Source organism: Quercus suber, unplaced genomic scaffold (assembly GCF_002906115.3).
Source record: "Quercus suber isolate HL8 unplaced genomic scaffold, Cork oak 2.0 scaffold_263, whole genome shotgun sequence".
Taxonomy (NCBI): Eukaryota; Viridiplantae; Streptophyta; class Magnoliopsida; order Fagales; family Fagaceae; genus Quercus; species Quercus suber.
The window spans coordinates 354,485-366,613 of record NW_027069719.1 but is presented as its reverse complement, the minus strand read 5'-3'; the positions used below and the strand labels follow the sequence as shown (position 1 = coordinate 366,613).

At 33.7% G+C, this 12,129-nt stretch overlaps 1 protein-coding gene across 1 annotated transcript; it reads left to right on the top strand.

Annotated features, from left to right (window-relative positions):
• The first annotated feature begins 6,867 nt into the window (after nt 1-6,867).
• On the top strand, nt 6,868-11,542 carry LOC112032763 (uncharacterized). Its single transcript, XM_065781320.1, has 2 exons — nt 6,868-7,009; nt 10,330-11,542. The coding sequence occupies exon 2, from the start codon at nt 10,395-10,397 to the stop codon at nt 11,421-11,423; it is 1,029 nt and encodes a 342-aa protein (XP_065637392.1). The 5' UTR covers nt 6,868-7,009; nt 10,330-10,394; the 3' UTR covers nt 11,424-11,542.
• The last annotated feature ends 587 nt before the right edge of the window (nt 11,543-12,129 follow it).

Below are 12,129 nucleotides of genomic sequence, written 5' to 3'. Positions count from 1 at the left end.
TATATATAAATAATTTAAATATTACTAACACAACCTGGATTCAAAAAAAACATGCAAGAAATGAAAAAAAAAATGAATAGAATGAAATTAAGTAATTTTTTTTGGATATTTAAAATAAATAAATAAAAATGAATGGAATGTAAGTAACCTCATTTGAGAGTAACATAGAAGGAAATGAATAGAATTATTTTATGACAATATTATTATTAGAACCCTATTTTAAATTAAATGACTGAATATATTGGGGTATTTAGGGAGTTTTAATAATAACAAAAATCATTAAATATAATTTCATTTCATCCAATTCTTGAGAGAAATAAAAATTTGAGGTTTTGAGAGAATAGAGAGGAATTAGTGATCCCTCATACCCATTCTATTTCATCCCACTTAAACTCTAAAATAAGAAAATTAATTTTACATTCTCTCCATTAGAACTCCCAAACAAGGAAAGGGAAAAAAATATTCTAAAATTATTCATTTCATTCCTTTCATTTTTATCTTCCCAAATAAGCTATAAAGAATTAAAGATAGAATTGGAAACCTAGGTCATCACTTTACATTTAGACCTTGGCGTGAGTGTCAATTTGATCATTGGATTTTCGATTTGAACAATTAACACTTCCGTACGTTAGAATTTTAACAAATTAAACCTTATATTAGTATTTACCATTAAAATTCAAGAAATGTAACCATGTAATGTATACATGGTAAAAAAGGCATTTCAAATGTGTTGATCATGTGATTAAATCCTTGTCTTTAAGAAGAAAAATTCTGATAGAATATTTAATTTATCACAAATCTAATACATATAGGGTTAATTATTAAAAAAAAAGTATAAATATTAAATTTATATTCATGTTAATGTTCTTCTCAATAAAAAAAATTCATGTTAAAGTCTAATGGTGCTATTTGTTTGTGTTTTTTTTTTTTTAATGATAAGCTTAATGTCTTGCTCCGTTCAAGTTGAATAACATGTAATGCAAATCAGGAAAGTAATTCCAATAGAGACATTTAATGTTTAAAACGTTAAATCCCTCCACCCTCAACTATTGAATTATAAATAAATACATGCAGTGCGAAACTGAAATAGACTCTTCATTGTCTCATATGAAAGCTCTTCTCATTCACAGTAGATAAAGAAAATTGGTAAAAATTAAAATTTAATAGTTCTTTCAAAAGAAAGAAGGCAAGGAATGTAGTTTTTTTTTTTTTTTTTTTTTTTTAAGAAGAGAAAAACTTTTTTATTGAAAACTTTTTTCTAAGAGTATGTTAAAGTATATTTGTACTTTAAAAAAGTAAGAAAAAATGAAATTTTAAAAAATTGTACATAAAAACTAAAAAACAAAAAGCTAACTTAAAAATTAGTCTCAAACACGCACACCAAACGGACATGTCAACATATCATGTTAGCCTGTCCATTTTATTTGAAATGAGAGTTATATTACACTTGAACATTTTGATTTTAATCACCTGTTATATTTTCTTTATTATTGAATGCATAGCACTTGGTACCAAAATTAAAAATATTCACAACATTCTTATTGTTCCAATTAACAAATGTCTCCCTCTTATATGTTGCAAATAAACCAACGCTCTAGCTTTGACCTATTATTTATGCTGAATTATCTAAGTTTAGGTTGATATTGCTATCTAGATTCTTTTTTTTTTTTAATCGATTATTTAGATGCATTGAATATGAAGTTACCTTAACAAAGGCCTAGAATAAAGGTGTCAATCCAGGTTAGTGTCGTATGCATGTCATGTCGAGTTAGGGCCTTAGGGGTATTCGGTTAAATGACTTAACTCAAACCCGATCTATTTAATTATCATGTTATGACCCTTCAACACTAACACGACTTGTTAATGAAGTAGATTGACGCAACACGACCCACTTGACACGCATAATAAATGGGTCATGTTGGGTTGACACGAATGTGACATAACTTATTTTTCAACTCGATTAATATTAAACAAGTTAGGTCGACACAAATTCAATCCATTTAACCCACTTTGAAAAAGCACATGATTAATATTGTTATAAATCTAATAAACAAATTTTTTTACAAACTTATAATATCAAAATACCTATTAAGCATACAATTTGAAAGTTAATAACAACATCAAATACTTAAAAAACATCGTCCAAAAGTTCAAAATAATATCAAAGTACTTAATAAATATTAAGTCCATAATGTAATACCATATATTTAAAAATAAGTTCTTTGCATCTAGGGTTGTAAATAAACCGAGCTGTTTCTAAACAGCTCGAGCTCAGCTCGAGAAAAGCTTGTTTATATTCGTTTGTTTAGAAAACAAGCCAAGTTCAAGACTTAAGTTTAAGCTTGAATATTAAACGAGCCAAGATTAGACACAATAATATATTCATGAACAAACTCGTGAACATGATAGCTCAATTAAACTATATGTAATATTATATTTTTATATGTATACTTGTCTAAAAATATATTTATATAGACTTGAAATTGGATCGTATAAGTTCGTCAATAGGTTCATACAAAATTAAATTATTATTTGTAAATAATTGATGATATAAATTGTCTATTTGTAGTGAAAACTCATAGAATTATGAAGAGGTAAAACATTTTTAGTCATGGTTTCACAATATATGGGAAAAGAATAAGTTAATTAAGTAGCTTATGAACAAGTTCGAGTATGCTCGACAAAAAAATGAGCCAAGCTTGAATATAAAATCTTTTTTAATGATGAGCTCAAGCTCGGCTCATGTTTGAAAAAAATTAAATAAACAAGCTTGAATTGTTAATACTCGATTCGGCTTTATTATAGCCTTATTTACATCTCCAAAAGAAGTGCATACACTTCAATTCAAATTCTAAACAACACAATTCAACAAAAATATAGCATCCATCTAGAAATAAGTTCTTTACATTTCAAAAGAAGTGCATACACTTCAACCCAAATTCAAAATAATATAGTTCAACAAGAATATAACATACACAGAACTTGCCAAATGTAAAATACAAAAAATATAACATAATTTATGTCTCTCATATTTTCCTTTTAAATTTAAAATATATGTTGGATATAAAAGGTATTTGAAAAATGCAATATAAAATGAATATTTATTTATTATAAAAGTTAAATAAATTCTGTTAAATAGGTCCTTTCAAGTTGACATGAATAAATTAGCGTGTCAAACATATCAATTGAGGGTTATGCGAGTTGACTTACTTATGACACGTTTCTTATCATATTACTTTTGAGTCAACTTGTTTACAACTTGAACCCACTAAGACCCAATCCTAACCCGTTCGTGTCATATTTGTGAGTCATGTCAAACATTGACACCCCTAGCCTAGAATAAACATATTTGTGATGTTACAAATTTATAAGGATGTTATTTGGTCAAAGTTAAAGTTTTGAATTACTCAAGAACCTTGCGGCTTCAATAAAAAATTAAAAATTAAAAAAAAATTAAAAAATAAAAAAAGAGGGGGAGAATTGGGTTTAAAACATAATCCCGACTCTCCCCTCATTGTATGATTTTATTTTTATTTTTAATTTAAAGCTATGGTTTTATTTATTTTGGATGAATTAAAGGAATGCATCAAAGACAATTCATTAAAAGTCAAATACATAGAACCTAGACATAAGCCTTAAGTTGTGTCAAAATTCATTTTTGAGGGTCTACAAAAGCAACAAAAGGTTTCGCCATTTCAGTGGCTTGCCCTCTCGAAAGTCGAAATGCGTGAGTGATGCTTAAACTGCTTCAATTTCCTGCCATGAGAGAAAGCAGGCTATAGTAAGGTTGAGCTTTGAGTGTATCTTAAGGTTGCTAGAGATTAGAGACGAGAACCAATTTTCATATGGAGTATTTCAATGACACTATAGGCTCATCTTGAATTTTTATTGCAAGTTTGAAGGGAAGGTATTTTGTAACTTTCACATATACATCACTTACGTTATAAATATGCAGATCTCTTACTGTTTGAGATTCATTATTACGAGAGAAATTATGTACATTCCTCATGTATGAGATATTTATCATCCATTTTATTTTTATGGTTCCTAAGTTGAGTATTTAGTAGGTAGTAGGTATTCTTTTTTCTTATTATTACTATTATTTTTTGAGAAGAATGTAGTAGATTCTTAGAGCATGGTGATATAGTATTTTTTTTCCTCTTATATTCATGGTAGATTTTATAATTAAATTCAAATTATGGTAGGATCCATTATAAATATAAGAAAATATAGTACAATTTTACCGTATTCTGAGAGTACCTAATAATTATCCTCCGTACTTTTGCTTTAAATTTTTTTTAAATTAACCAATTAATTTCAAAATATAATATTTTGGATTTTTTTTTTTATTTTGTGAAAAGAGTAATGTTAGGACACAAAATTTTCATAATTTCTAAAGCAACTTTATTAGTAGAATCAACAATAACACGCACACTCTCTCCGAACATAAATATTCTATTCCACTTTTTATATTTCATTGTGTGCGCACCTAAGGAGGGGTTGATGGGCCAATCCTCACTTGGGCTCACAATCTATTTGTAACATAGGTTTTGGATTTCCTACTTTGGATAGTTCCATATATAGAGACTGAACGAAACTGCCTTTCCGTTTGAATTAATTCACTCTCTCTCTTTCTATTATCACTTCGCTAGCTTGATACACTCTTGCTCTCTCTCTTTGCCCTTAGTTTCTTTGTGAACCTTTCAACCACCCACTTTTTCTCTCTAGCTTCTCTTATTTATAGCCTTATAATTAGTGGGAAGTTATGATTACTCTTATGGTTAGTGGTATAGGAGGTCCAATGTTATTATTGCTAAGTGGATGTTTAGTTGGGAGTGGGGTGTGGTGAGAGTGGCATTGGAATTGGCTCCTCACTTCAAGAGATCCTCCTGGCGGCGTTACTTCCTAAGGCAATACCGAGCATCTATAAACCCTCCTTCCTGGGAGATTTGCACTTCCTGACTGGGTTAGAGTTGATTGGCAGGAAATCACATTTGCAGTTTGTGTCATAATGCTGTGAGCCCAATAGAACTCATATGCGCACACAAGGTCCTAAGGCCCAAGGCCCAATGCCCAACAAGTTTAAAGCCTCGTATACATGCACCAATACATTGGATCTTACGAACACAGGAGCCCTCAGGGGAGTCATGCCCCATACACATTGTATACTCCACTAATCACAACTTGTCATATTCCTTTTTGAGCTAAATTTAAAATAAAATAAAAATTAGACACATGACATATATACATTTTTTTTTAGTAGAATGACTTATTACAATTGGTTGAGCTCAAAATTGGATACAAGATTTGAATTTCTCCCGATTTTAGAAAAAGAAAAAAAAAGTTTTTTTAAACGTTATTTTTCAAAAAAAATGATAATATATGAATTAAAAATAAATTTTAAAAATAAAAGTTGAGCAAACGAGTTAATGATCGCTTGTATTTGTCCGCGGAATCCCTAATTCAAATTGAAATGTACAACGATTTAGTAGAATATTCATTTTCAAAAAAAAAAAAAAAAAGCGTGCCCTTTCTCACTCTCCTCTTACATTAGTTAATACTTCAAGGAGGTTTTACCACGAATGAAAAAAGAAAACTGGATTCATGAAAGTTTAATTCCTGAATCACTTCCAAATGGTATGCTTTAGATTCATTTAGATAATGAAGATTGGATTCTAGGTTATGGTTCAGGCAAGATTCAACATAGTTTTATACATATACCAACGGAAGATTTAATCAATGAATTAGAACGAATCAATCGATCATTTTTTTTAGACTATGTTTCTAATGGATACGTTTCTTTTAGATCATGATTATATTTTCTTTTTTAGACTAGACGAATTCCATTTGTAGGAACAAAAAAAAAGCAGATTTATTCTATAACTGATGAGTACCAATACACAATGGTAGAGGGGATTGATCCCACTTTAATTTTCGACTGCAAACAGCCATAAAGATATGCTTTACTTAACCTAAAAAACCCTCCCTAGGGGTGTGCATGGGTCGAGTTAACAGGATTTTTTGACTCAACCGACCATGGTGGGTTGAAAAAAATTCAACAAACCCAACCCATCACATAAATTCAACCCAATCCAACTCAATTCACATGGGTCAGGTTGAACCCATAGGTTGAACAATTTTTTTATTACTATTATTATTAAATTGAGCAGAAAAAATATATCACACCTACCACCTGAGTTGATAAACAAAATATACATTAATATATGAACTAATGTATATTAATATTGGCTTTTATATAGGATACGAGTAAGAGTAAGAGTTGGTTATTTAAGAAAATTTATTAATTATAATATATATATATATATATATATATATATAATATTGGTGGGTTGGGTTGGGTCGGGTTAACGGGTTTGAAATTTTATGACCCGAACCCAACCCAACCCGCTATCAAAAAAGATTTCGTAACCCAACTCAACCCAACTCAACCCACCAAGTCTTAAAAACTGACCTAATTCGACGGGTTAGGTTGAGTCGGATCAATTTTGACAGGTTGGCGGGTTAATTGCACACCCTTGCCTCCCTTTTCCACTAGAGGGCGTGATGACCACCCTCCAACCCAAGCACAACCCAAGCACATATGGTGGTAATATATTATATATATATATATATATACACACGAAGAAAAAAAAAAAAAAGCATACTGTCGTACTCATACATATTTAAGTTATTTGCCCTTCCAATAGAACAAAACGGCGCCGACTTCAAACAATAATCGTTCAAATTTTTCAATTAGAAAAAAAGTAAATAATATTAAAAAAATGAAAATGCCACGACAAGAGCGAACCACTTTCGTCCACGTCAGCTCACACCCTTATATACGTTGGCCCTATTTGCTTCACACTGTTCTTCTTTCAAAGTCTCTCTCTCTCTCTCTCTCTCTCTTAGGTTTCTCTCTCCCTCACCGAACCCAATCGAATCAAGGGGGAGGGGTGGAAGGGTGTTTGTTCCTTGAGAATCTGAGAGAAAGATTTGGAATCGGCTTCTGGTAAATCCCCTTTATTAACAACTCTCTGATTTTTTTTGACCCTTTTCCGGGCTCCGATTATACTCGGATCTGCGAGCTTTGTTGTTCTGCTTGTTATTGTTGTGTTGTGTATCTGGGTGGTGGTGGTGGTTTGTACGGATCGGCTTCTGGAAGCTTGTGATGTAGTAGTTTGATTCAAATTTTGGAACTTTTTGCTGTTTAGGGTTCTGGGCTTTGGGTATTTTTGAAACTTTGTTATTGTTGTGATGTAGTGTTTTTGTTAGAAATGGTAGTTTGGGGGTTTGAGCTGTGAGAAAAAAAAAGGGTGTTTTGGATATGGGTTTGTTGTGAATTTTGATTTGACTGCTTTGTATGAACTCAAATGATAGTGAATTCATTTGCTTAATGCTTGTTGTAGTTAAAATTTTGAAATTGTTGTGAAATATTGATTATTAGCAGAAATCTTTGTGATTGAGTAATACATTTGAGTTTAACTCGCTGCTGCTTCTGGCAAAAAGAGAGAGATTAAAAAAAAAAAAAAAAAAAGCATTTCAATTGCATTGGATTAGCGTCTGGCAAAAAGGTGTGACATTCACTCATATTACATGAGTAGGCTATAAGGTGTATTAAAAATATCTTTTTGCTCCTGCTCTACTATGAGTGCAGAAATTAGGAATTAGAATTGTAATATAGATGGTTCGTGACAACCGATGATAATTATGGTTCTTCTGGTTGTGTGAGTAAGAGAATAACTTTCTGATCAGAATCGTGATTGTATATTTATCTGAATTATTGAGAATTTTAAATTGTTCAGATTGCCCATGTATTTGTCAGGTTGAATTAATTTAGGTTTATTGTAACATATACTCTCTAAAGGCTAGAACTTCTAAGAGTGGGAATTCTGCAAATGCCTGGTAGTGTATTTTGCGTTACAGTGTCTTTATGTAGGTGCTTTCCTTTTATTTCTTACAAGCTTTGGGGAAGGAGATAAATTTTTCCACCTTTGTTTTGGTTTAACTCTCTCTTAATAATGTATCATTTCTTTAGAGGGCTGCAAAAGAAAGGGTACTTTTTAAGTGTCGTTCATATCTGCTCCGACTATGGTCATAATATCATATAGAAGTTATCAAGGTTTTTTCCCATCAACTTTTAGTCAGTTATATTTTTCGGAGGATCTTGTTTTGATATTAGCAAATGAGGATAGCCACTGGAAAAAAAATAACATACAAATGTAGTACCTTAGAGTTTCCAACTTTCATATCTTACAACAACCCAAAGGAGGTTACTCAAGGGTTAGTGAAGTAGAAGGTTAGGAGAATTGGTGATGGAAATGATGTAGCAGAGACTATGGATTCTGATGGAGTTAATGGTTGCAAAGTAAAATGCTTGGCTGATCTAAATTGCTGGTATTATAAGCTTGTTGAGTTGTAAACTCTTATTTTAGGTTTATATTTGATCATTCAATTTACTGTATATTGTAGAAATAAATGTTAAATGCAATAGAATAGAAAATTGAAATTGGGGTGGGGAATAGAGTGAAATTTTGGCAAGATCGGTGGTGTGGTGATCAACCTTTTCAAGTGACCTTCCCGGTTTTGTACGCAATAACCACTAATAGAGAGGCCTCGGTAGGTTCTTGCTTGGCACAGCAGGGGTTGGAGGTGAGAAGAGGTTGGGATGTACGATTCATTTGGGATACAAATGACTAGGAGGTGGATTTAATGGCGGATTTCATTCATATCTTGGAATCCAATACACTTTCATTGGAGAGTGAGGATCGTATGAAATGGAAGTTGAAGAGGAATGGGGATTTTGATATCTGCTCGTTTTATAATAAGCTAAGTCCCTCCTTGGAAAGGTGTTTGGAAAGTAAAGGCCCCTCGACGAATTTCTTTTTTTGTTTGGACTATAGCTTGGGATAAGATTCTCACGGGTGACAACTTAAGGCATAGGGGTTTTGATTTTGTAGACTACTGTGTTATGTGCATGGTTTTAAAAACTGGACTGGGGCAAAAATTGGTTTTGCCTCCGATTCCCTGTTTTGGCCAGTTTTCACCGGTTTTGGGGATTTTTACCGGACTGGACTGGTGCCTAGTTCCCGGTTGAACTGGTTGGACCGGCCGATCCGGTCCGGTTTTTAAAACCATGGTTATGTGTCGTTGTTGTGGGGGAGACTGGATCATTTGTTGCTTCATTGTGAGCAGGCTTGCTTATTGGTTATGGAGCTTTGTTTTTAGATCGTTTGGGGGTGTCGTGGGTCTTACCACATACCATTTCAGGTATTCTCTTTGGTTGGGAAAGCACTCATTAAGCATTTGGAATTTAGTTCCGTTGTGCTTAATGTGGTCTATTTGGAGGGAGCATAATCGGAGGACTTTTGAGGACATGGATAGTTTAGAAGACTAGTTGCTAGTTGCTTGCTTCTTTTAGTGGCTCTTTGTTTGACTAGTTTAGGGCTTGGGGACTCACATCTAGTGATTCTCTCCCTTTATTCCTTGATTCCCTTTTTCTATGTAATTAACTTTATTTCTTTTTCCTATTGTAATATTTTTGATCTGCTTTGTGTTCTTTTGGCATAAAGCAGTTTTTTTTAATATAAATTTTTCTTACTTATCAAAAAAAAATAGAAGATTGAAATTGGAGAATGGACTTTTCTGTTAATGGTCATGTGACACATTAAGCAGTTCTTCTGTTCTTTTGGCATAAAGCAAGTTTTTTTTAATATAAATTTTTCTTACTTATTTTTTTTTTTTTTTTTTTTTTCTTATCTTCTAACTTTAACCTCTATGGACTTCTCTGTTAATGGTCATGTGACACATTATTCAGAAAGTTCTACTGAGTAAGAGCAAAATTAAGCTCAACATACTGGTGGGAAATGATGCTGCTGAGCTATCATAATATATTTAGTTTGAAATGCATATGATGGCTGTACCTCGTTTTCACCAGCAGAACCATTGTATTGGACCTAGGTAACTCAGATTTTGCAAGTGCACTCTTAGCACACCAGCCTGCATGCCAGCTTTTTTTTTTCTCCTTTCGATTTTATCCTTTGAAGGAAGGTTTCACATATTTACTGTAATGCAATAATCTCTCATCATGTGATCTATGTTCTTTAAGGAAAGCATAAGAAGTGGTTTCTTTGAATAAGAGATGCTCAGGAAGGATTAACTGATTATGCATCATATATATTGCTGAGAGTTCTGTGCAGTTTGTATCAACATATCTTATTGGACCCCTATAATTTTGGAAACTCAGTGTGTTGTTGTATCAGGAATTGTTTGTTTTATTGCCTAATTTTGGGTGAGTAGTTAAGTTTAAACGTATTTTATCAAATTTTGTAGTTTTCAACCACCCTGCTTCGTTTGGGAGGTGCCATAATTCTTGTTGATATTTTTAAGGCTTCAAAATGCCAAAGGAGAGAAGAGATCGTTCCATGTCTCATGATAGGTACAGGGCTTCTCCTTTTTCATGCAGCTCTAGTTGTGCAAAACGATCACCCAGAATTCCTTTAGCAACTGAGGAAAGTTTAAAAGAATGGGAAGATGCTAGGTGCCCTGTCTGCATGGAACATCCACACAATGCAGTTCTACTAATCTGTTCATCGCATGAGAAGGGATGTCGCCCATATATGTGTGACACAAGCTATCGCCACTCAAACTGCCTTGACCAGTTCCGGAAGTCATCTGCAGAAACCTCATCAACAACTCCGGGACATGAAGACACTCAACAGGAAGACACTCCACCATCAGCCACACCTTTGTCTCCTACTGAGACTTCAGAATCAACAGTTACCGAGGTGCAAGAAGAAACAATCGAGGAAGGGCACCCAACCTTGCAGCCCAGTTCCTGTGAGAATCAGGAGCAGCCAAAGTTACTGTGCCCCCTCTGCCGTGGACAGATAAAAGAATGGATTGTTGTGGAGCCTGCTCGCCGTTTCATGAATGGAAAATCAAGAAGCTGTTCCTGTGAGACATGTAATTTCAGTGGAACCTATACAGATCTCAGGAAGCATGCTAGGATTGAGCACCCCCTTGTGCGTCCATCGGAGGCTGACCCAGAACGTCAGCGTAATTGGAGGAGGTTGGAGCGACAGAGGGACCTTGGGGACTTGATCAGCACACTTTCCTCTTCATTCGGAGAGGAGAGGGGGGCTGATGACAACATTTTGCCCATTGATGAAGGAGGTTGGTTGACTGTATTTTTTCTCATTCGAGTTTTCCGACCTGGTTCTGGTTCAAGAAGCAGCAGCCGGTCTGGTACCTTAAGAACAAGAACACAAATGAACATCAGAAGGAGATCTACTGGACTTTGGGGGGAGAGTTATGAAGGTGAAACTGGATCTTCTTCCAGAGATGACGACAATGACTCTTCTGATGGTGGCTCAACTTGGAGGCGCCGCTTGAGGCGGAGAACAACCCCAGACGAACAGCCGTGATTGCAGAACTTTGAGGAGTCCATCTGATTGTCTTTGCTTCAAGGTTTCAAGAGTAAGTATTGCTTTATAACTGTGACTGCAGCTGCCAATTAATTTCCATATTATTGATATTGCAATTTTATCACAACTCTAAAGAAACTCATTGTAAGATAGATAATGCAATATTTTGATTTTTGACATAACAGTTTGGTTGCATCATCATTTCCAGTCTAAGTGTCCAATAAGATGGCATTAAAATCAACCTTAAGGCTCTCAACATCTTCAGTTATACGGTACTGTCAACACTAGTTTTTAGCTAATCCAAAATTCAAGCAACAATTGACCAACTATATGAACATGGACAATAACACCTGAGCTGCTGCTGAGTAATGGTAACTAGCAACAGCCCAAGTTGCACTCATCTGAAAGCAGCGATTAGGAAATTTGTTACAAGCTTGATTGTTCAAAGAGAAACTTTGATATAACTGCAACAAAGGCAAGATGGAAGTAGCTGCTAGAGAAAGAAGTATAATTTAATTAAAAGTTTCTGAATAAATTACAATTTGATCACTCTTTAAATAACTTTCCAGCAACTTCAAATCAAAACCGTCCCACAAAGCGTGGAACAGGATCCTCTGTGTGGAAGTGAAGCACCTCCAATTCTTCCCTTTTGTCCACCTGAAACACACAACACAAGCAGTTAACTACAGTTTTTTTTTTTTTTTTT